This window comes from Grampus griseus (genome assembly GCF_964374135.1).
Source record: "Grampus griseus genome assembly, chromosome: 1".
NCBI classification, from domain to species: domain Eukaryota; kingdom Metazoa; phylum Chordata; class Mammalia; order Artiodactyla; family Delphinidae; genus Grampus; species Grampus griseus.
The window spans coordinates 73,803,505-73,828,979 of record NC_139017.1 but is presented as its reverse complement, the minus strand read 5'-3'; the positions used below and the strand labels follow the sequence as shown (position 1 = coordinate 73,828,979).

The 25,475-nt window shown below is 39.3% G+C and overlaps 1 protein-coding gene and 1 pseudogene across 2 annotated transcripts; both read right to left on the bottom strand.

Annotated features, from left to right (window-relative positions):
- Positions 1 to 4,492: 4,492 nt before the first annotated feature.
- LOC309826138 (filaggrin-2-like) lies at positions 4,493 to 6,160 on the bottom strand (the record flags this gene model as incomplete). The annotated part of the gene is given in 5 exon segments (XM_082660106.1): positions 4,493 to 4,642; positions 4,646 to 4,921; positions 4,925 to 5,340; positions 5,343 to 5,617; positions 5,787 to 6,160. Coding segments are annotated over 5 exon segments (1,491 nt in total).
- Positions 6,161 to 6,647: 487 nt separating this feature from the next.
- On the bottom strand, positions 6,648 to 8,487 carry LOC309826051 (annotated as a pseudogene). The gene is made up of 2 exons: positions 7,299 to 8,487; positions 6,648 to 6,988 (listed from the first exon to the last, which is right to left on the bottom strand). The product of its transcript is annotated as an uncharacterized misc_RNA (transcript).
- Positions 8,488 to 25,475: the final 16,988 nt, after the last annotated feature.

Genomic DNA, 25,475 nt, shown 5'->3' with positions numbered 1-25,475 from the left:
CGCCACCAGGGAAGCCCTATTTTATTTTTTTAACTTTTATTTTATATTGGAGTGTAGTTGATTTACAATGTTGTGTTAGTTTCAGGTGTACAGCAAAGTGATTCAGTTATACATATACATATATCTATTCTTTTTCAAATTCTTTTCCCATTTAGGTTATTGCAGAATATTGAGTGGAGTTCCCTGTGCTATACAGTAGGTCTTTGTTGGTTATCTATTTTAAATATAGTAGTGTGTATATGTCAATCCCAAACTCCCAATCTGTCCCTACCCCCCACTCTTCCCCCTCTGGTAACCATAAGTTTGTTTTCTAAGTCTGTGACTGTTTCTGTTTTGTAAACAAGTTAATTTGTATCATTTTTTTTAGATTCTGCATATCAATGATATACAGTTTTTGTCTTTCTCTGTCTGATTTACTTCACTTAGTATGATAATCTCTAGGTCCATCCATGTTGCTGCAAATGGCATTATTTCATTCTTTTAAATGGCTGAGTAATATTCCATTATATATATATATATATACACATATATATATATACATATATATATATATATATACCACATCTTCTTTATTCATCTGTCAATGGATATTTAGGTTGCTTCCATGTCTTGGCCATTGTAAACAGCACTGCAATGAACATTGGGGTACATGTATCCTTTCAAACCATAGTTTTCTCTGGACATATGCCCAGGAGTGAGATTGCTGGATGGTGTGGTGGCTCTATTACATTCCCACCATCAGTGTAGGATGGTTGCATTTTCTCCACACCTTCTCCAGCATTTATTGTTTGTAGATTTTTTGCTCATGCCCATTCTAACTGGTGTGAGGTGATATCTCATTGTAGTTTTGATTTGCATTTCTCTAATATTTAATGATGTTGAGCATCTCTTCATGTGCCTCTTGGCCATCTGTATGTCTTCTTTGGAGAAATGTCTATATAGGTCTTCTGCTCATTTTTTGATTGGATTGTTTGTTTTTTTGATATTGAGCTGCATGAGCTGTTTGTAAATTTTGGAGATTAATCCTTTGTTGGTTGCATCATTTGCAAATATTTTCTCCCATTCTGTGGGTTGTCTTTTAATTTTATTTATGGTTTCCTTTGCTGTGCAAAAGCTTTTGAGTTTAATTAGGTTCCATTTGTTTATTTTTGTTTTTATTTCCTTTCCTCTAGGAGAGGGATCAAAAAATATTGCTGCAATTTATGTCAAAGAGTGTTCTTGCTATGTTTTCTTCTATGAATTTTATAGTATCTGGTCTTACATTTAGGTCTTTAATCCATGTTCTTGGATTGGAAGAATCAATATTGTCAAAATGACTGTACCACCCAAGGCAATCTACAGATTTAATACGGTCCCTATCAAATTACCAATGACATTTTTCACAGAACTAGAACAAAACATTTTTTAATTTGTATGGAGACACAAAAGACCCTGAATAGTCAAAGCAATCTTCAGAAAGAAAAACGGAGCTGAAGGAATCAGGCTTCTTGACTTCAGACTATACTACAAAGCTACAGTCCTCAAAACAGTATGGCATTGGCACAAAAACAGAAATATAGATCAATGGAACAGGATAGAAAGCCAAGAAATAAACCAATGCACCTATGGTCCATTACTCTATGACAAAGGAGGCAAGACTATATAATGGAGATAAATGGTGCTGGGAATACTGGACAGCTACATGTAAAAGAATGAAATTAGAACATTCTTTAACACCATACACAAAAATAAACTACATGTAGTATTATTTTGGAAGGGCTTTTCTGGTTATCATAAACTCTCATAACACAGAGGACTATGACTTACATTCCAGCAGAACAACCAGTGTATGTAGTGTGTCCAGTACAAACTGACCTTCAATTTCCCACATCCAAAGGTCATCTTTATCTAGAAAGTTTGGGGAAAGAAGAATTTTATCTTTGTTCCTCCTAATTTGGCCATTCAGAGTTTCTCCTCAGTGCCACATGCTCCTCCCTGACAGTACAGACATGCTTTGAAGAATGCTTTGACCTAACTTAGTGTTCCTTGGTACAGAGATGTTTTATCCATAGGATGCTGGCACACATGTGGTGGTAGAGGGAAAATCTCTAGTCATACATACCCTATGACTAATTTCCCAGCAGAATTGCATCTAAGAAATTCAACTGTTCATAGGGGTTCCATATGGGTGCAGTACATTTTCTGTTTTCCTTGTAGACCATACCTGCTGTCTTGCTTTTATCTTTCCTTTTATCTTAGAAGGGGAATATGTAATTCTTTTTGAACTATTTTAGAATACTTTTGGTGTAATTTATAAGGGACAGTTGCCTTCAATTTGACTAAAACAAAATTATTGATGGTTTTAGCAGTCTGGAATATAATTTTTTCATTATATTTAAACTCAAATGAGTGTGGTCAAGGGATTATGGGAATCACTGATAAATATTTGATCCTATGTATTTATACACACACAAATACAATAAAGGCAAATTAACATTGATTCAGGGAACTGGTGAAGTTTTTGATACTCTTAAATTTTATAATTGGAGATTAAAGAATGTGGAAGTTATAAATGAATGGAATGAGTGCAGAGCCCCTGGCAGAATGGAAAGAGCTTTGATTTAAGAATCAGAAACCTATACCCTAGTCGTAGCAGCACTTCTAATTATCTGCATGATATGGGCAAGTTAATCTCTTTGAGTCTCATTTACTTTACCTACAATAGAAATTGACTGGATGAGATTAAGCATAATATTTAAATTTCTAACTATTCTTTCATAATCAGCATTTATTCAATGAAAGTATGATGATGGATAGATTTGTATGAATTGGTTACCACTTAGGGTTAACTACCATATACTCAGTTATTTTTTGTGTGTGTCATTAATAGTAGAACAATAATTTTATTTTCTTTCACTAATAAACTAATATGACTAGTGTTCTATTTATCACATAGCATGATTTAAAGTTTGTATAGTTCTTAAAATGAAATATTAAAAACTAGATGGAATATGTTCTAAGTCTAATCAGAAGAATGAGACTATTTTTTGGTCTTTCATATAACTTCTGTCCCCAGTAGTGGCTGCGATCTTGAACACCCATTGATGAACTGTACTTTAGTTTGAATTTCAAATGAGAAGGTTGAAGAAAAGTAGCTTGAGTTTTTTGGGGGAGGAGAAGATGGTGGAGCATCAAATTCTGATTTAAGGAATTATCACTCTTTTTGGTTAGATTAAATATGCTTTGCTTTTTTTTCTTTTAATCTGTAAATTAAGGGGATGATCTTTAAAGTCTGTACTAGTTCTCACATTGTGGACTTTTCCTTTTGATTTTACAGCAGTAAACTTTCTACTGAAATTAGTATCTTTTGTACATATTTTTCTACTCCTTGTTATGTCTCTTTCTGTTTATAATAAATTCACATATTTTCTTCCTCCTAGGGAGGAGTATATTTTTAATTGTTTTTATTTGACTGGAAACTTCAGGACCCCATCAGCCTCCACTCCCATTAGCTTCCATTGCTAAGGGATATTTCCGTTAATATATTTGACAGAGAAAGTCTGTGACTCAACTCTTATTTTCAGAGCTTGTGTGGTCTCAGGAAATATCACTTAGGGTTATGTTTAATAATGATTGCTTTGATGATCATGATTAACCAAAGTATCTGAGATCAACTCCTCAGCATAAAACATTTCTTCCTATAAATGCTTTGGACAGTGATTAGATTGAGGAAAAGATCAGACGTGATTGAGTTTTGCCTTCTTTGGACACCCTATTAATAGTATTCAGGTATTTTCCTGCCATCTAGGTGTCCAGAGGTAGAAGAAAGAAATGTGCATCTGACCCCATGGGAGGAGACTATGTTTGTTTTTGTGAAGATAAAAGAGGAGACAAAATATACCTTGATGGAAAGTTTACTTCAATATTTACACAATACAATTTTCTGGATCCTATATCCAGGCAGTCATGACAATAAGTTCAAAAGTAGTAGTACAGAGTTCCATTGGTGGCACAAAAGATGCAAATATTCTGAATCTTCAAGTACTACAACATTCTTTGTTCAGGACATGGAATGTATTATAATGTTATTAGGGAAATTTTGGCTCCTAAACCATGTCTCTTAGCTTCCTGCTTAGGTTTGTTAACACTCAATTAAAACAATCTGGAATATCCAAAATTTAAGTCTCAGAAATTTTTTAAATGCTCACTTTATTCCAGAGCACCCAATCACTTTGTCATATCATTCTAAATGTAGTCCCAAATTCAATTTACTTCTTCCATCCACTATTTTCTAACCAAAGAGCTTAATGATTATGGAGCCTTACAAAAAAGCTTTGCACCAAACAAAAGAAATAGAATACAGTGCTACAGTTAAAATAAAAGATCAGACATATACCTCCACTACCAAAAGAAAGGACCATGTTAAATATCTTAATCCCATGTTGTGTGTCTCATTTCTCCTTTGGGTTAGTTCTTATCTTGAGTTAGTTTGTTTTCCTTTGGTTTCAAATTATTATTCAAAGTAATAGCACCTTTGTTCTTGGACATATTCACAGAGTGGGGTGTTGCTATCTAAGTAAAAGGAACCAGAGTCTGTTCTCTCTCTTCCATGGTAACCTCTGGCCTCAGAGTCTCTTGTCTGCTTATCATCGACATCCTGACTCTATCTTCTCATGGTCCCTGACTGACTCGATCCAGACTCTTGCTTTTGCCTTTCCCCACTCCATGTGTTTATACTGCTTGATAAATACCTATATCTATACTCTTCAGTTACCATAGGGTCTTGGCTATCAAGTGAGTGACTGCCACTTGACTGCTCATAGCTGTCACTTGATTGACCATGACTATATACTTGTCTATCATTGGTGCTGAATCCAGATTGACCCTGGATATCTCCTGATTGTCCATCACTTGATCCCTGTGTTTCTAAATTTGTGCTGGATCATAGCAACTCATGAGATGTATCTCCCAAGAGCTGCTGGCTGGATCCATGTATACCTATTGTATTGAACTCTGATTGTCTATGCCTCAATCCTAATTGTTCATGAATCTTTTCCCCACAATCTTCTGAATGCCCTGTACTATCACTATGGGATCCTTGCCTCCTAGTTGAACTAGAATCTGAATGGCTGTGAGCTGCTAAGGATTTTCCATGGCCAGATACAGAGTGGTCACTTGGCTGACTGCTATGAGTGGATCCCTGCCTTCCAGATTGAACATGGATGTCTCTTGACTGTTTCTGAGTTGGTACTGAATGCCCATGGCTAGATCCCTGCCTTCTAGTTATACTGAATCCAGAATGATTACGGGAATCAGCTGACTGCCTTGTCTTTGACTGTCCATGACTTGAATCTTGTCTTCTTGCTCTGTTGCTTTTGATCCCATATGGTCAAAACTAGAAACTGATTGTCCATGTCTAGACACTTGCTTGGTTGCAGCTCTATCTGTTGACCTCAAAGGACTAGAATTATGACTCCTTGTTCTGCTGGCCCCAGAAGGTCCATACCCAGACTGCCCATAGTCATATGCTGCACTTCCATAACTGCCATGTTTCCACCCTTGACCTGATCCATGTCTTTGTCTTCCACTAATCTGTGACTGAGAATGACATACCAGATTGAGTATGGCTGCTACTTGACTGTTTTTAGGCTATCCCTCGACTGCCTATGTGTATCATGTGACTGTGTATGGCTGGACCCATGTCTCTCTATTGTGCCAGATCCTAAATGTCCATGGGTAGATGTGGTCTGCCTATGAGCTGACTGTGAGTGTGTAGATTTGTCTCCTGTGTGTCCATGGAAAGATACCTCTTTCCCTGAACTTCTGGATCCTGATTGTTCATGAGTCGACATCTGCCCTCCATCTGATACTGAGCGCTTAGATGTATCTCCTGAATGTTCATGTGCTCTGCTTGTATTAGTGACTGAATGTTTGGGGGCAGACCCAGAATGTTCATGAGTGTATTCTGAGAGTCTCTGTGAGACTTCTGAATGCCTTTCACTGTCACTGGACTCACTGTGACTAGATCCCTGTCTTCCAGCTGTACTGGATCCTGACCGTGTGGATTGTCTATGACTAGAGTGGCCGTGTCTAGTGGTGTCTCCTGACTGTTCATGAGCGGTTCCCTGTCTCCCTCTAACTGTGGATCCTGACTGTCCATGTTGAGGTCCAGCCTGCCCATGAACGGATCCTGAGTGTCTCTGAGACTTCTGAATGCCTTTCACTGTCGCTGGACACTGTGACTAGATCCCTGTCTTCCAACTGTATCGGACGCAGACTGTGTGGACTGTGTGGTGTCTCCTGACTGTCCGTGAGCAGTTCCCAGTCTCCCTTTACCTGTGGATCCTGACTCTCCATGTTGAGATCCAGTTTGCCCATGAACAGTTCTCTGTCTCTCTCTAACTGTGGATCCTGACTGGCCATGTTGAGATCCAACCTGCCCATGAGTGGATCCTGAGTGTCTGTGTGAGACTCCTGAATGCCTTTCACTGTCACTGAACTCACTCTGACTAATCCTTTTCTTCCGCTTCTGCTGGATTCTTCTTATGCAGAATATTCACGACTAGTCTCGTTATGTGTCATGGTATCCCTTGACTCACCATGAGTAGATTCTTGTCTTCTTGTGCTAGATCCTGACTGTTCATGGGTCATTGCTGTATCTCCATGACCTATACCAGAGTGTCTACTTCTGTCTCCTGATTGTCCATAGGTTGTATTTTTATTTCTACTTGTATTAGATCTCGATTCTCTATGGTCGTTTCCAGAATGTCCATGGGTAAATGCTGAATATCTTTCCCAGTTATCTGACTTGTCTTCACTGTCATTTGACTGGCTATGTGTTGTTTCCTGCCTTCTGGACGGTCTCCTTTCCTGACCTGATCCTGGCCTTTTCTGGCTATGTCCATGAATGCTGTCATTATCGTCAGTGTGACTTCCTGGTATACTGTGACCCCTGTTTCTTTCATTATCACTCTGAGTAGTTCTTTCCTGACTGCTTCCTCTTGTTTGACTGTGGGGGGAATTTGATGTTGGTTTTCTACATATTGGACACTTTTTGCTTGAACTAGGCCCATTGCTTCCTTGTCTACTTACCCTAGATTTATTTTTGTCATAGCCAGAGGATTGACCTGGGTTAGACCCATGTTGTCCAAAGCCAGAAGACCGACTTGAACTTGACCCATGTTGGCTAAAGCCAGATGATTGACTTGAGCTAGACCCTTGTTGACCATAGCCAGATTGCCCTGATCTAGACACATGGTGTCCAAAGCTAGAGGACTGACCTGAGCCTGACCCGTATTGTCCAAAGCCAGAGGATTTACCTGAGCCAGATCCATGTTGTCCAAAGCTAGAGGACTGACCTGGTCCAAACCCATGTTGTCCAAAGCCAGGAGACTGACCTGAGCTGGATCTATGTTGACCACATTTAGAAAATTCCTTTGAACCAGGCCCTTTTTGGTGAGAATTTGAAGAGTATCCACGGGAACCAGATCCATGTTGAACATAAATAGAAGACTGACGTACTCCAGCCTCATATTGTCCACAACAAGAGGACTGACTTGAACTTGTTCCCTGTTGTCCTCCACAGTTCTGTGGCTGACCACATGCTCTAGATCCATATCTTCTCTGACTAGAAGACTGGCTACAGGAGCTAGGCTCATGTTGACCATATCCAGAGGACTGACTTCCTGAGATATATCTGTGACCTTCTTTTCCACTACTTCCTGATTGATAACCTGATTGGGTATAGCTAGATTAGTTTCCTTGCCCTCCAAATCTACCTGCCTGACAAGAACTAGAAATATTTTGTAGCCTTCCACACCCACCTGAACTGCTGGAACCACATGCGTGGCTTTCCCTTCAACCATTTCCTGAACTTTTAGAGCTAGACCCAAGTTTTTGTCCTGCACTCCTTGACTAAGTAAAGTTTGATTCATGTTCACTATCATCTAATCCATGTGACAGACCACCATGACCTTTCCTTCCCCCACTCTTTGATCCAGATTCAGGTTCATATTCCTCCCCAGATTCCCTAGAGGGGCTAACATGTGACTTGTTTCTTTTTTCCTCCAGCTCTCCAGAGCTGGAACCATGTCTTTCTTTGCCACTACTCTATGAGTGACTAGAGCTGGACCCAACGAGCCTTTTTTCAGATCCTTTTTGGCTCTCTGAGCTAGATAAACCACATTGCCTTCCCAGCCTCCTAGAGCTGGACCCACATCTATGTTTCACAGTTCCCCTCGAGCTCTCAGAACCATAACCATGCTCCTCTCCCTCACTGCAACTTGAATATCTGTAAACTGATTTTTGTCCGGATGTATCCTCTTCTTCCTCTTGTGCTTCATTTTCTTCCTCTTGGTGTCGGCGACCATGTCTGTGCTTCTTTGACCCTGAAGCTTTGCATTATTCTTTGCTGAGAACCTTGTTGCAAGCCATAGCCAGCTTGAATACCATCAGAAGAAACTCAGTAAAGTCCACTCTTTGGTCATGATTTCGATCTAGCATATGCATGATGACACCACTGTGTCTGGATCATCTGGGTTCTGTATACAAGCAACACATCAAAGGAGACCTGGTCAGCCTAGTCCATATTCTCAGCTAAAATATTTGGGTAGAGCTATAGAATTGTGAATGTTTGATGTTAGGTATTTTAATCCAACCAAGAAATACTTTAGGCTAAGGCAGCCTAACAGCACCTAGCAGGTGTGAAGAGGTGATAGAAAGGAATAAAAGCTATTGGGATCCTCAGCAGGATACAGTTCAAGGACCTAAGCTAGAAGACTAGGTACTCAGGTATGGCATACAGGAACGAGCTGAATAAACCAAGTTCAGTACCTGGTGTATTTTAGTTTTACATACACTTTAAGTCTTGCATACTAATATATTCTATGTTACGATCTATAATTTTTTTTTTTTTTTTGCAGTACGCGGGCCTCTCACTGTTGTGGCCTCTCCCGTTGTGGAGCACAGGCTCTGGACGTGCAGGCTCAGCGGCCATGGCTCACGGGCCCAGCCGCTCCGCGGCATGTGGGATCTTCCTGGACCGGGGCATGAACCCGTGTCCCCTGCATCGGCAGGCGGACTCTCAACCACTGTGCCACCAGGGAAGCCCATGATCTATAATTTTGAAGCTAATAGTTGATGGAAGTAGATGAAAAAAATGCTTGTATTTTGTTTTCAGGTTTTAGTCACCTTGGCTACTTGATTGACTCCCCTTAGAGATGTTTTCCCTCTCTTAGACCTTTTCTTCCTCGTTTACTAGGGTAATTTATAAATTGATATCTTAGCACAAATTTATTTTCTGCTATTTTAGAAGGAAAAACCTGGGGGCATGAAAAAGTCTGAAGGTCTGCATTGTGGGAGTGTACAGGAAAATGAGGAAGAAAACATTCACCTTTCTAAAAGTAAACACTGCCTCAACAGACTTTTGGATGTCCTCAAAAAGTACTGCTCATAGAGTTAGCTCAATGGCCATGGGGACTGTGCACTTTTTAGCTACTCTTTAGTCATATAACAGAGAATGTACAGGACCCTAGCAGCTTTCAGTCCTGGCACATGGTCCTCACCTTCAGAACTGGACAAAACTCTTTCTCCAGGAGTTCCTTTAGTTCATCCTTGCTCAGTGTGCCACACTCCCCATCCTTCTTGGTGTATTTGTGGAAAACATCAGTGACAGTGACAACACTTCTCAAGAGGTTGGTCATCTTTTTGCAGCTTTAAGTGAACCTGAAGGAAAAGAAAGGATCCTATCATTCATTTTATTTTCTTTTAAATTCTAAACAGTTCTGATTTTAATAATCATCATGATTTTTCAAATATCTTGTCTCTTTTAAACCTAAAATACATCAACAAGTAAGGATAGGTCACGGATGATACAACACACTTTAACACAGTGAAAACTAATTTTGTTAACTTTGAGTTATGTTGCTAAGATCCAGTCATGGTATGTTACTGACTGAACTGGGACTAGATCTCAGATCTCCATGTCCTGGATGAATATATTCTTAACACAGTATCTCTACACTTTGTGTACTTTGGTTTTCTGGGTGTTAGCCTGGAGCTTCCAAGTCTTCTAGAACTGCTGAGATTTATTTCCCCAGTCTCTCTGGCTAGTTTCAATGGTTTTCTTGAGTCAAAAATAACAGACCTTCTAACATGAATACCTACCTCCCCTCTGGGTACCAGAAGCTAAACTGGACTGTAAAGGCATTTAACAAATTTAACAAATTAAAAATGGGCAAAGTGGGCCAACACTATCCTGGTGCTTCAGAAGCATGAGATAGCCCTCATCAACGCTCAGGAGGTATCCTAACCTACGCCTTGACCAAACACTGTTCTCTTTCAATAATCAGGGGGAAAGAATCAGCAATGTAGGCAGTAGTTTGACTAGCAGATGATTAGATCTTGGAGCTCTGGAAATTGACACTGACCAAGGATGGGACTCTACAACAGTGCTGGTCTTTTCCCTATTTGAGCTAGACAACCCAGAAAACATGGCATGAAAAATAATTAGGAAGAGAGTATTGGAATGGCCTAGAAGAAGGCAGATTTCTACTTACATTATTCTTCTCCACAACAAAGACAGATTTATTCTAAAAATACCCTGGAATAAACTAAACTGACAAAACAAATAAGCAAATGAAAAGAAGAAAAAAGAAAGAAACAAAAATGAAGGAAGGCAGGGCTTCCCTGGTGGTGCAGTGGTTGAGAGTCCACCTGCCCATGCAGGGGACACGGGTTTGTGCTCCGGTCCGGGAAGATCCCACATGCCGTGGAGCGGCTGGGCCCATGAGCCATGGCTGCTGAGCCTGCGCGTCCGGAGCCTGTGCTCCGCAACAGGAGAGGCCACAACAGTGAGAGGCCCGTGTACTTCAAAAAAAAAAAAAAAAGAAGAAAGGCAGAAAGGCCAAATATATATGAACTCTGCCTTAGCTCATACCCCTGTATTTCTACCACGGGCAACAACCAACCAAATATCCATTGCTATAGCTGGATGAATTTTCTCTCATCTGGTTCACCAAAGGAACAAGTAGGATAAAGCCTGATGCAGCTTGCAGGGTGACAACGGATTGAGCTAGTGGCCCTTATATAGCTAACATGTTGGTGCTGCCCTCTGTGGGATGGGCTGATTCATTTCAACAAACCTAACTCCACCTCTGTGCATGTTTACTTTCCTACCTCTTCACATTCTCATCTCTGAGATGATTGCAGAAAGGCTGGTACCGGCCCACCTACCAGTATGAGGACACGTTGCACGACACTTTTATCAGGGTCATACACTTGTGAAAAGCAGAGATTATGTTTTAGAGGACAAATGTAGTTCCATCCCTTTAGTACCCACCAAAAGTAGCAAAGTGTAAGATACTTGGCAGGTGTACGATAGATGCTTATTTAATTGAAAATGAACCTGGGCCATTAGGATAGCCTAGTTCACATCTTTTTGCAATAATAATAGCTATTATTTATTGAGAATTTACTATGTACTAGATATTGTGTTGAATTCTTTTCACATATCATCTCATTTAATCTCCACAACAATTTCTATGAGGTTTGTACTGTATTCCATTTTACAGATGAAGAAACATGGTCAGAGATCATAAGAGTCCTCTCCAAGGTCACACAGCTCGAAAGTGGAGGAACCAGTGTTTGAACCTATATCTACCTTATCATAATGCCTTTTCTTTTTTTTTTTTTTTTTTTTTTTGTGATACGCAGGCCTCTCACTGTTTTGGCCTCTCCCGTTGCGGAGCACAGCCTCCGGACGTGCAGGCTCAGCAGCCATGGCTCACGGTCCCAGCCGCTCCGCGGCATGTGGGATCTTCCCGAACTGGGGCACAAACCCGTGTCCCCTGCATTGGCAGGCGGACTCTCAACCACTGCGCCACCAGGGAAGCCCAATGCCTTTTCTTTTAACCATTATACTAGCGTACCTCTGCGTATCTATTACATACACCTATTGCACAAAAAATTATGCAGTGTTTTAGGAAATACGTGAAAGAGTAATAAAAGGAGTGCTATCAGCCAGGAAGAGAAGAAACATACTCTCTGGCCCTGTGAAGGCTTTTTTCTAGGCTATAAAATTATGTCAATGGGCTATACATAAAAGTAATTTTTTCATAAGTGTTCAGGGTGAATTTAGAGTAGGCTTTCTTCTAGCATCCTGCTATCCATTGGTAGTCTGGCGGCTTTGGGCCCAGACCCTTGGGAAAATGTCATTTATATACATAGAGTATATCAAATATAATGCCTGAGGGAATCGCCTGACATGGCAGTTTTACATGCTTATATATTTATTCTTCACAATAATCCTGTGAGGTCAGTATTATTATCATTCTCATTTTACAGATAAGGAAATGAAAGCATAGAAAAATTGAAAAATTTGTCCAAAATCACATCTAGTAAGTGGCAGCACTAGGATAGAAACCAATACTGTCCAATGCTAAAGCCTGTCACTTAATCACGTATATACCACATATTTTGGGTCGATGAATTCCTATCTGGGTGCTCCTTCAGGGAAGCCATTAATCTTATTTACCTCACTGTCTAGACAATGCCTAGAACTTAGTTAACACTTAGAGAGAGTGTCTGCTCAAAAAATGTTAATGGATATAGCACTGATGTATCCATTGCTCTCATAGCCAGGGAATCCCAGACCAAAACAACGACACAGAATGTTATGTTGTCTCTTGGATATTATGGTCATTTTCAATTGTATGCATTTTTTGGAATTGTGCTTGTTTTTGTTGAGATGACTCTTGTGTCAGGAGGACTTTCAGACCCCCAGACTCCACACTGAGGTAGACTTTTAAAGCCATCCTTTCACTGCAACTTGATTCTAGTTTAGAACTTTGAATCTAGTTCCATAGTTTGCCTGCTCTCAGAACTCTGCCACTCACGCTTTTATTTTTTGTGCTCTGATTTCTCTTCCTCTTTTGACTTGCAGATCATACTAAATAAAAGTATAGACTTAGGAGTCAGAAATATTTGAGTTCAGATTTCAGCTCTGTCTTTTACTGGTTGTGTTCCTTGGGCAATTATCTAATCCTCTGAGCCTCAGTTTTCCAATTTTTATAATAACACCTACCTCACTGGTGGAGATTACTTAAGATAACATGTGAAATTGTTTAGTACCTATCTGGCATATAATAAAGCTTAGTAAACGATATAATTATTACAAGATACTTTAAAAATATTTTATAGCATCTATCACAGTGTTTTACACCTAGGAGGCACTCAATCATGTTTGATAAAAATAAATTAGGAGCTAACAATTGGCTTTTAAAGGCAGAAATACTACTTATCTGTCAAAAGCATTGCCCCAGAAGATGTCATGATTTTTTTTAATAACGATTTTATTGAGACAAAATTAAGATACCATAAAATTCAGCCTTTTAAAGTATATAATTCAGTGGTATTTAGTATATTCACAGAGTTGTGTAACTAAGTCATGGTTAGTTAGTGTTCTTAAGTAAGTTTCCTCACTCCTCAATGCTTCTGTTTCCCCTCTGTAATAACTACAAGGTGTTATTAGTGTCAGGGAATAAGTGGGCACATGTCAGATCATTTCAGCTGCAATTCTGGAGAACAGTTATGATCCTACCAGAGGCCTAAGCACTATTTGGAAAGAAACCAAAGTGATGGTTTCTAAGGATCAATTTGATGACACCTGCAGAGAATTTTGCCTGCCTGGGTTCTGAAAGGTTGTTTAGTCCAATGAAGCAGAGGCCTGGAGTCAGGGGCTAGGGCACAATCTCAGCTATACCATTTCTCCAGGTCTGGACCTTCTTCTTGCCCTGTTCCACTCATCTCATCATCCTCTGCTCATTCAACATCCACACTGCTCTAGGTTCTCAGGACCTACCAGACTGTTCGACTTTAGGTCCATTTGGTGAAGCTTGTGCACTATTGGCAAATGGGCTGTCTTGAGGGCGAAGCAATACCTTAGAATATTAAAAACAAATTTAATTGTATCTGTGAAAGTCCCACCTTTTGGTTTTTCCTCTGAATATCAGCTGAATTTTGTTTCCACATCTCATTCTATTCAAGGGGGTCCTTCTCCAAGTTAAAGTAGTCCACTTTAACTTCCTGTTACGTTCAAAGGGAATTCCTTAAAGGACTTGCCTTAGGGCCTAAATGGGCCTGTGCCTATCATTAAGAACCAAACATTTTCTCTGTGCTGGGACTCTTAGGAACCCATATTTTGGGTTCGCAGTGAACTCAACTTAGAACTGATACCTGAGAGTTGCTACTGATACCTATCAAATTCCTCTTTTCCGTAAAAACAATCTGGGGAGCTGTTCTTGGCTTATGATGCAGTAGGAAGAATACTGACTTTGCAGTAAGACTGATTGTTTTTGTTTGTTTGTTTGTTTGTTTGTTTGTTTTGCAGTACGCGGGCCTCTCACTGTTGTGGCCTCTCCCGTTGCGGAGCACAGGCTCCGGACGCGCAGGCTCTGCGGCCATGGCTCACGGGCCCAGCCGCTCCGCGGCATGTGGTGTCTTCCCGGACCGGGGTACGAACCCGCGTCCCCTGCATCAGAAGGTGGACTGTCAACCACTGCGCCACCAGGGAAGCCCAAGACAGATTGTTTTTATATTACAGCTCCAACGTGTGCTACCTATAACACCTTGGGCAAGTTTCTAAATCTGAGTCTCTTTCTATACCTGTGAAATGAGGATAATGCCAGACATGTGAGAATTAGATGAGATAATATTAGGATAATGTTGACCACATGATAAGAATTTAATATATCTTTTCTTTCCATCTTATCTTCAAGTTTAATCTGATTGGTAGAGGGTTATCAATAAATTTGGGGGTGATGATTCTTGGAGATGGTTCTTAACTCTGTTACCTCCTGGTATTCTCTCTTCCTAGGTGAAATCAGAGGCCAAATGGGTTGACTGTTGGAACCTAACCTTCAAAGGAACTTAAATTTTCTGTTATGAAAAGTTCATGGGGAAAATGGAACCTTAGCCACACCAGCTGAGAATGCCCCCACCCCCAGATCCACTTGTTTTCTCACATCACTGTTGATATCAAGATTCATGAACTGGTACAACAGAGTCTTACAAAGAGATGCCTACGGACACACGCAGGCTTTCAGTCTGTAATATGAGGCTTCAGTGACTCATTCTGTGCAGATCTAAGTGAGGTGTACAATCTGGGGCCTCCAGATGCTTGCTGAAATCTACTCAGGGCCACTTCTGAAGGCTGAGTCTCAGAAACTCAAATGGTTTTTACAGTCACAATATCTATCACCTATAATGACAATATGAAGAAGAGGCTGCTCCCTGATGGATTTGGAAACTTACTGGCTAGATAAACCTGACCGAAGAGGAAGGGACTTGGATTAGCCTTGGAAATCTAGGATTCACTAGATGATCTAGAATTTGTATTTTGACAATTTGCAAGGTACGATTATTAAGTAAAGCAGGAGATTTTTTCCGTAAAACAGCCTAGAACCTGTACAATAAAAGTAATTTCCCTGAAAGGCTGTATACATATGTGCTCAAAATGTTAACAGGAGCTCTTCCTTCAAAGCATTCAGAGCCTTACATCCTTTTAAATATCATTTGGTAGATGAAAATATTAGCAGTTTAAGCATGAATTGGATCTTTGGAATCATTTATAAGCATTTGGAACCAAGTTTGATAACAAAGAGAATAACTCATAAGGTTTTTAAAAAAGGGGGAGTCCATTGTTACATATGAATTTAAAGTAACCAAACTAATTTCTTCAGTCCAGTGGCTCTCAGCAATTCATGTGACTTCGGCAAGCGTTTTTTCAGGACTTGCTATGCTCCCATGACCCTTTTCTTTGTGTGAATCTGCTTCCAATGGTGAGGCAGTCCAAGATTGTGTGAAATAGTATGATGAAGCTAGATCAGGATTGAAGCTTGGCCTGGGGTTTTGGCATCAGGAAAACTGTTAAAGATTTATGTATGCATCACACACACACACACACACAGTTAATATACACTACTGAAGAGCTATAATATGCAAAGCCCAGTACTAAGGGTGGTGTCTTCAGTCAGGTTATATTGGTTTGGGATTATTTTTGAGCCTGAAATTTTCTACCACTTCCTTTCAACAATCTTGACACACTCCTATTTGAAAGGGTATTGAGGATTTGCCATTGGGCTTTCTCAGATTACATTGTACGTGCGTGCATGTGCACATATTTACACAAATATATAGATGTATATGTACATTTTTCCATCCCCAAATCATTAAATTTTGACAAGGGACAGACTTGCTCTACAGTACCAAATAAGGCTGATTTTTCATGCCTTATGGATGAGGAGAAAATTAACAAAAAATATCTTGGACTGCCTGGGATGACATCTTTGTTTTCTTTTTTTTTTAATTTTTAAAATTTTCTTTAATTTTTAAAAATTTATTTTGTATTTTTTTTACATCTTTATTGGAGTATAATTGGTTTACAATGGTGTGTTAGTTTCTGCTTTATAACAAAGTGAATCAGTTATACATATACATATGTTCCCATATCTCTTCCCTCTTGCATCTCCCTCCCTCCCACCCTCCCTAACCCACCCCTCTAGGTGGTCACAAAGCACCGAGTTGATCTCCCTGTGCTATGCGGCTGCTTCCCACTAGCTATCTACTTTACGTTTGGTAGTGTACATATGTCCATGCCACTCTCTCGCTTTGTCACAGCTCACCCTTCCCCCTCCCCATATCCTCAAGTCGATTCTCTAGTAAGTCTGTGTCTTTATTCCTGTCTTACCCCTAGATTCTTCATGACAAATTTTTTATTGAAGTGTAGTTGATTTTTAGTGTTGTGCTCATTTCTGCTGTACAGCAAAGTGGCTCCGTTATACATATATATATTCTTTTTCATATTCTTTTCCATTATGGTTTATCACAGGATATTGAATATAGTTCCCTGTGGTATACAGTAGGACCTTGTTGTTTATCCATCCTATATATAATAGTTTGCATTTACTAATGGGGTGACATCTTTGAATAGGACTAGGGCAAAATAAATCCAGGACCTCTATGAGTTACAGCTATCAGGCTTAAATTTTGTTAATTTTGGAGTCGTTTTATTTATTTATTTATTTATTTAACATCTTTATTGGAGTATAACTGCTTTACAATGGTGTGTTAATTTCTGCTTTATAACAAAATGAATCAGTTATACATATACATATGTTCCCATATCTCTTCCCTCTTGCGTCTCCCTCCCATCCTCCCTATCCCACCCCTCTAGGTGGTCACAAAGCACCGAGCTGATCTCCCTGTGCTATGCAGCTGCTTCCCACTAGCTATCTATTTTACATTTGGTAGTGTATATATGTCTATGCCACTCTCTCACTTCGTCCCAACTTACCCTTCCCCCTCCCTGTGTCCTCAAGTCCATTCTCTGCGTCTTTATTCCTGTCCTGCCCCAGGTTCTTCAGAAGCTTTTTTTTTTTTTTAGATTCCATATATGTGTTAGCATACAGTATTTATTTTTCTCTTTCTGACTTACTTCACTCTGTATGACAGTCTCTAGGTCCATCCACCTCACTACACATAACTCAATTTCATTTCTTTTTATGGCTGAGTAATAGTCCATTGTATATATGTGCCACATCTTTATCTATTCATCTGTTGATGGACACTTAGGTTGCTTCCATGTCCTGGCAATTGTAAATAGAGCTGCAATGAACATTTTGGTGCATGACTCTTTCTGAATTATGGTTTTCTCAGGGTATATGCCCAGTAGTGGGATTGCTGGGTCATATGGTAGTTCTATTTGTAGTTTTTTAAGGAACATCCATACTGTTCTGCATAGTGGCTGTATCAATTTACATTCCCACCAACAGTGCAGGAGGGTTCCCTTTTCTCCACACCCTCTCCAGCATTTATTATTTGTAGACTTTTTGAACCCATCTGGTTTTGATTAGGAAAAGGGAGCCAATATGAGTATTATGGGAATAAGAGATTTAACATAGGAATTCAAGGTGATGTGAATGTGGGAGGAGCTGACAGAGTGAAGGCCTCCAGAGGACTGGAGAAAAAGTCACCTTGGGGAAATTCTAAAAACTATCATGTCTGGCCACATTTTCCTCCTTGGAATAAGGGCTTCCTCTTTGCTCCCACCTTCCAAACTTCACACAAGTCTCTTTCATTGGCAAACTGTAATTTTGAAATATATTGGAAGGGGTTCTGGGAAATGTAGTTCTCAGACTTGGAAAGGCATGGTGGTGGTGATGGTGTGAAGTTTGTAGCAGACAGTGTGGCAAACCTGGGATACAGTCTCCAAGGGTGCAAGGCTCCAGTGATGAAGAGAAATCCACCAACTGCTTTCACCTACATCCTCTGCTTTTGACCTTCCTCCTTATACTACACTTGCTGCTCAGAATTCTTATTTTGGACCAGTTTTACCATCCACACCCTCCCACTGTCTACATACAGAAGAAATCACTCAACTCCAGATTTATCCCTACGTATATTTTCCACCCCCGGTAGCTTTACCACTTTCACTGAGCTAAAGTCAAACACTAACCTCATTGTCTACTTTTAGAGAAAATAATGATCATTTCTTAATTTCTGTTACACCTGTAAAAATTTACCTCCTTCTGCACTCACTTCTCTTACAGTGGGAAAAGGGTCCCAGCTCTGGTCCACAGCTAATCCTTATTCTTAATCCTTGATCTTAATCCTTGATGTCCTGGATCCCATCATCTCCCATATTCTCATGGAACTTCCTTCCTCCATCTGTCAATCTGGCTCTTTCTTTTCAATATTTCTGTACATTTCCCTTTTCTCCTTAGCATAATAACATGGTCAGGTTTCTGCCATCTTAAAATAACTTCGTCCTTGATCTCACTCCATTTCTTCATTTTTCTGCAGAGTGAAGCTTCTTGAAAGAATAATCTCCCCTTGACCCTTCTTCCTCTCCTCTTAATTTTACTACATCCATTTTGGTATGACTTTGTCTCCCTTTCTGCCACCCTCCACTGTAATATAAAATCAAAGTCACCTTAACTGCTAAATTCAATGACCATTTTCAGTTCTGACATTTTCTTGGTCTCTCATTTGACAGCACCATCCTTGATACTGTCTTCTCTCTTGGCTTCTGTAATAGACCATTACCCTCTAATTCTCTTATTATTCTTTCACACTTCATTGTGATAGTGTCTTCTTTCCCACATGCACACTTTAAAGATTGTATTCCCGTGTTTCATCTGAAGTCATCTTTATCTGTACACGTTTGATGACTTATTCATATCCATGTCTTTGACTTTAACCCAATTTGATTATCTTCCTTTGTGATTCAATGATTTTTTTGTAGTGATATACATCGATTCTTTTCTCTTTATCTTTTTTTGTAACTGCTATAGATTTTTTTCTTTCTGTGTGTACCACGAAGCTTGCATAACACTTCTTATTGTTATAACAGTCCATTTTGAGCTGATAACAACTTAAATTCAATCACATACCAAAAAACTACACTTTTATCCCCTCCTTCCCACACACCATGTTATTCATTTACTTTTTTGATTTGAATTTTATTTTATTTATTTATTTATACAGCAGTTTCTTATTAGTTATCTGTTTTATACATATTAGTGTATATATGTCAATCCCAATCTCCCAATTCATCCCACCACCACCACCACTCCTACCCCCCTCTTTCCCCCCTTGGTGTCCACATATTTGTTCTCTACGTCTGTGTCTCTATTTCTGCTTTGCAAACTAGTTCATCTGTACCATTTTTCTAGATTCCACATATATGCGTTAATATACGATATTTTTCTCTTTCTGACTTACTTCACTCTGTATGACAATCTCTATGTCCATCCACGTCTCTACAAATGACCCAATTTCGTTCCTTTTTATGGCTGAGTAATATTCCACTGTATGTATGTACCACATCTTCTATATCCATTCGTCTGTTGGTGGGCATTTAGGTTGCTTCCACGACCTGGCTATTGTAGATAGTGCTGCAATGAATATTGGGGTGCATGTGCCTTTTTGACTTATGGTTTTCTCTGGGTATATGCCCAGTAGTGGGATTGCTGGGTCGTATGGTAATTCTATTTTTCATTTTTTAAGGAGCCTCCATACTGTTCTCCATAATGACTGTATCAGTTTACATTCCCACCAACGCAAGAGGGTTCCCTTTTCTCCACACCCTCTCCAGCATTTGTTGTTTGTAGATTTTCTGATGATGCCTATTCTAACTGGTGTGAGGTGATACCTCATTGTAGTTTTAATTTACATTTCTCTAATAATTAGTGATGCTGAGCAGCTTTTCATGTGCCTCTTGGCCATCTGTACGTCTTCTTTGGAGAAATGTCTATTTAGGTCTTCTGCCCATTTTTTGTTTGGGTTTTTTGTTTCTCTAATGTTGAGCTGCATGAGCTGTTTATATATTTTGGAGGTTAATCCTTTGTCCATTGATTCATTTGCAAATATTTTCTCCCATTCTGAGGGTTGTCTTTTTGTCTTGTTTATAGTTTCCTTTGCTGTGCAAAAGCTTTTAAGTTTCATTAGGTCCCATTTGTTTATTTTTGTTTTTATTTCCATTACTGTAGGAGGTGGGTCAAAAAAGATTTTGCTGTGATTTATATCAAAGAATATTCTTCCTATGTTTTCCTCTAAGAGTTTGATAGTGTCTGGTCTTACATTTAGGTCTTTAATCCATTTTGAGTTTATTTTTGTGTATGGTGATAGGGAGTGTTCTAATTTCATTCTTTTGCATGTAGTTGTCCAATTTTCCCAGCACCACTTATTGAAGAGGCTGTCTTTTCTCCAGTGTATATCCTTGCCTCCTTTGTCATAGATTAGTTGACCATAGGTGTGTGGGTTTATCTCTGGGCTTTCTATCCTGTTCCATTAATCTATATTTCTGTTTTTCTGCCAGTACCATATTGTCTTCATTATTGTAGCTTTGTAGCATAGTCTGAAATCAAGGAGTCTGATTCCTCCAGCTCTGTTTCTTTCCCTCCAGATTACTTTGGCTATTCGGGGTCTTTTGTGTCTCCATACAGATTTTAAGATTTTTTTGTTCTAGTTCTGTAAAACATGCCATTGGTAATTTGATAGGGATTGCATTGAATCTGTAGATTGCTTTGGGTAGTATAGTCATTTTCACAATATTGATTCTGCCAATCGAAGAACATGGTATATCTTTCCATCTGCTTGTGTCATCTTTGATTTCTTTCATCAGTGTCTTATAGTTTTCTGAGCACAGGTCTTTTACCTCCTTATTTAGGTTTACTCCTACGTATTTTATTCTTTTTGGTGCAATGGTGAATGGAATTGTTTCCTTAATTTCTCTTTCTGATCTTTTGTTGTTAGTGTATAGGACTGCAAGAGATTTCTGTGCATTAATTTTGTATCCTGCAACTTTACCAAATTCATTGATTAGCTCTAGTAGTTTTCTGGTGACATCTTTAGGATTATCTAAGTATAGTATCATGTCATATGCAAACAGTGACAATTCTACTTCTTCTTTTCCAGTTTGGATTCCTTTTATTTCTTTTTCTTCTCTGATTGCTGTTGCCAGGACTTCCAAAGCTATGTTGAATAATAGTGGTGAGAGTGGACATCCTTGTCTTGTTCCTGATCTTAGAGGAAATGCTTTCAGTTTTTCACCATTGAGAATGATGTTTGCTGTGGGTTTGTCATATATGGCCTTTGTTATGTTGAGGTGGGTTCCCTCTCCGCCCACTTTCTGATAACTTTTTATCATAAACGGGTGTTGAATTTTGTCAAAAGCTTTTCCTGCATCTATTGAGATGATCATATGATTTTTATTCTTCAATTTGTTAACATGGTGTATCACATTGATTGATTTGCATATATTGAAGAGTCCTTGCATCCCTGGGATAAATCCCACTTGATCATGGTGTATGATCCTTTTAATGTGTTGTTGGATTCTGTTTGCTACTATTTTGTTGAGGATTTTTACATCTATATTCGTCAGTGGTATTGGTCTGTAATTTCCTTTTTTTGTAGTATCTTTGTCTGGTTTTGGTATCAGGGTGATGGTGGCCTCATAGAATGAGTTTGTGAGTGTTCCTTCCTCTGCAATTTTTTGAAAGAGTTTGAGAAGGATGGGTGTTAGCTCTTCTCTAAATGTTTGATAGAATTCACCTGTGAAGCCACCTGGTCCTGGACTTTGTTTGTTGGGAAATTTTTTTTTAAACTCAACTTTTATTTTTATTTTATTTTATTTTATTTTTAACATCTTTATTGGAGTATAATTGCTTTACAATGGTGTGTTAGTTTCTGCTTTATAACAACGTGAATCAGTTATACATACATATACATATGTTCCCATATCTCTTCCCTCTTGCATTTCTCTCCCTCCCACTCTCCGTATCCCACCCATCTATGTGGTCACAAAGCCAAAAATATGGAACGCTTCACAAATTTGCGTGTCATCCTTACGCAGGGGCCATGCTAATCTTCTCTGTATCGTTACAATTTTAGTATATGTGCTGCCGAAGGGAGCACTGTTGGGAGATTTTTAATCTCAGTTTCAATTTCTTTACTTGTGATTGATCTGTTCATATTTTCTATTTCTTCCTTGTTCATCTTGGAAGGTTATACCTTTCTAAGAATTTGTCCATTTCTTCCAGGTTGTCCATTTTATTGGCATAGAGTTGCTTGTAGTAGTCTCTTAGGATGCTTTGTATTTCTGCGTTGTCCGTTGTAACTTCTCCTTTTTCATTTCTAATTTTATTGATTTGAGCCCTTTCCCTCTTTTTCTTGATGATTCTGGCTAAAGGTTTATCAATTTTGTTTAACTTCTCAAAGAGCCAGTTTTTACTTTTATTGATTTTTGCTCTTGTTTCTTTGTTTCTATTTCATTTATTTTTGCTCTTATCTTTATGATTTCTTTCCTTCTACTAACTTTGGGTTTTATTTGTTCTTCTTTCTCTAGTTCCTTTAGGTGTTAGGCTAGATTGTTCATTTGAGATTTTTCTTGTTTCTTGAGGTGGGATTGTATTGCTATAAACTTCCCTCTTAGAACTGCTTTTGTTGCATCCCATAGGTTTTGGATCGTTGTGTTTTTGTTGTCATTTGTCTCTAGGTATTTTTTGATTTCCTCTTTGATTTCTTCACTGATCTCTTGGTTATTTAGTAATGTATTGTTTAGCCTCCATGTGTTTGTGTTTTTTACCTTTTTTTTCCGTGTAACTGATTTCTAATCTCATAGCGTTGTGGTCGGAAAAGATGCTTGATATGATTTCAGTTTTCTTAAATTTACTGAAGCTTGATTTTTGACCCAAGATGTGATCTATCCTAGAGAATGTTCCATGTGCACTTGAAGAAAGTGTAATCTACTGTTTTCAGATGGAATGTCCTATAAATATCAATTAAATTTATTTGGTCTATTGTGTCATTTAAAACTTTTGTTCCCCTATTAATTTTCTGTCAGGATGATCTGTCCATTGGTGTAAGTGAGGTGTTAAAGTCCCCCACTATTATTGTGTTACTGTTGATTTCCTCTTTTAGAGCTGGTAGCAGTTGCCTTATGTATTGAGGTGCTCCTATGTTGGGTGCATAAATATTTACCATTGTTATATCTTCTTCTTGGATTGTTCCCTTGATCATTATGTAGTGTCCTTCCTTGTCTCTTGTAACATTCTTTATTTTAAAGTCTATTTTATCTGATTTGAGTATTGCTACTCCAGCTTTCTTTTGACTTACATTTGCATGGAATATGTTTTTCCATGCCCTCACTTTCAGTCTGTATGTGTCCTGTCTCTTGTAGACAGCATATATATGGGTCTTGTTTTCATATCCATTCAGCCAGCCTGTGACTTTGGGTTGGAGCATTTAATCCATTCACATTTAAGGTAATTATCAATATATATGTTCCTATTATCATTTTCTTAATTGTTTTGGGTTGTTTTTTGTAGGTCCTTTTCTTCTCTTGTGTTTCCCACTTAAAGAAGTTCCTTTATCATTTGCTGTAGAGCTGGTTTGGTGGTGCTAAATTCTCTTAGCTTTTGCTTGTCTGTAAAGTTTTCGATTTCTCCATCGAATCTGAATGAGATCCTGGCTGAGTAGAGTAATCTTGGTTGTAGATTCTTCCCTTTCATCACTTTAAATATATCGTGCCACTCCCTTCTGGCTTGTAGAGTTTCTGCTGAGAAATCAGCTGTTAACCTTATGGGAGTTCCCTTGTATGTTATTTTTCGTTTTTTCCCTTGTTGCCTTTAATAATTTTTTTTTTGTCTTTAATTTTTGTCAATTTGATTACTATGTGTCTCGGCGTTTTTCTCCTTGGGTTTAGCATGCTTGGGGCTCTCTGTGCTTCCTGGACTTGGGTGGCTACTTCCTTTCCCATGTTAGGGAAGTTTTCGACTATGATCTCTTCAAATATTTTCTTGGGTGTTTCTCTCTCTCTTCTCCTTCTGGGATCCCTATAATGCAAATGTTGGTGCATTTAATGTTGTCGCAGAGGTCTCTTAGGCTGTCTTCATTTCTTTTCATTCTTTATTCTGTTCCACAGCAGTGAATTCCAGTGAGTTTCTGGATCATCTTCACTATCATTATTCTGAATTCTTTTTCTGGAAGGTTGCCTGTCTCTTCATTTAGTTGTTTGTCTGAGGTTTTATCTTCTTCCTTCATCTGGTACGTAGTCCTCTGCCTTTTCATTTTGTCTATCTTTCTGTGAATGTGGTTTTCGTCCCACAGGCTGTAGGATTGTAGTTCTTCTTGCTTCTGCTGTCTGCCCTCTGGTGGATGAGCCTGTCTAAGAGGCCTGTGCAAGCTTCCTGATGGGAGGGACTGGTGGTGGGTATAGCTAGGTGTTGCTCTGGTGAGCAGAGCTCAGTAAAACTTTAATCTGCTTGTCTGCTGATGGCTGGGGCTGAGTTCCCTCACTGTTGGTTGTTTGGCCTGAGGTGACCCAGCACTAGAGGCTACAGGCTCTTTGGTGGGGCTAATGGTGGACTCTGGGAGGGCTCACACCACGGAGTACTTCCCAGAACTTCTGCTGCCAGTGTCCTTGTCCCCACAGTGAGCCACATCCACCCCCTGCCTCTGCAGGAGACCCTCCAACACTAGCAAGTAGATCTGGTTCAGTCTCCTATGCGGTCACTGCTTCTTCCCCCTGGGTCTTGATGCGCACACTATTTTGTGTATGCCCTCCAAGAGTGGAGTCTCTGTTTCCCCCAGTCCTGTTGAAGTCCTGCAATCAAATCTCGCTAGCCTTCAAAGTCTGATTCTCTGGGAATTCCTCCTTCCATTGACAGACCCCCAGGTTGGGAAGCCTGACATAGGGCTCAGAACCTTCACTCCAGTGGGTGAACTTCTCTGGTATAATCATTCTCCAGTTTGTGAGTCACCCACTCTGCAGTTATGGGATTTGATTTTATTGTGATTGTGCCCCTCCTACTGTCTCATTGCAGCTTCTCCTTTGTCTTTGGATGTGGGATATCTTTTTTGGTGAGTTTCAGTGTCTTCCTGTCAATTATTGTTCAGCAGTTAATTGTGATTCTGGTGCTCTCGCAAGAGGGAGTGAG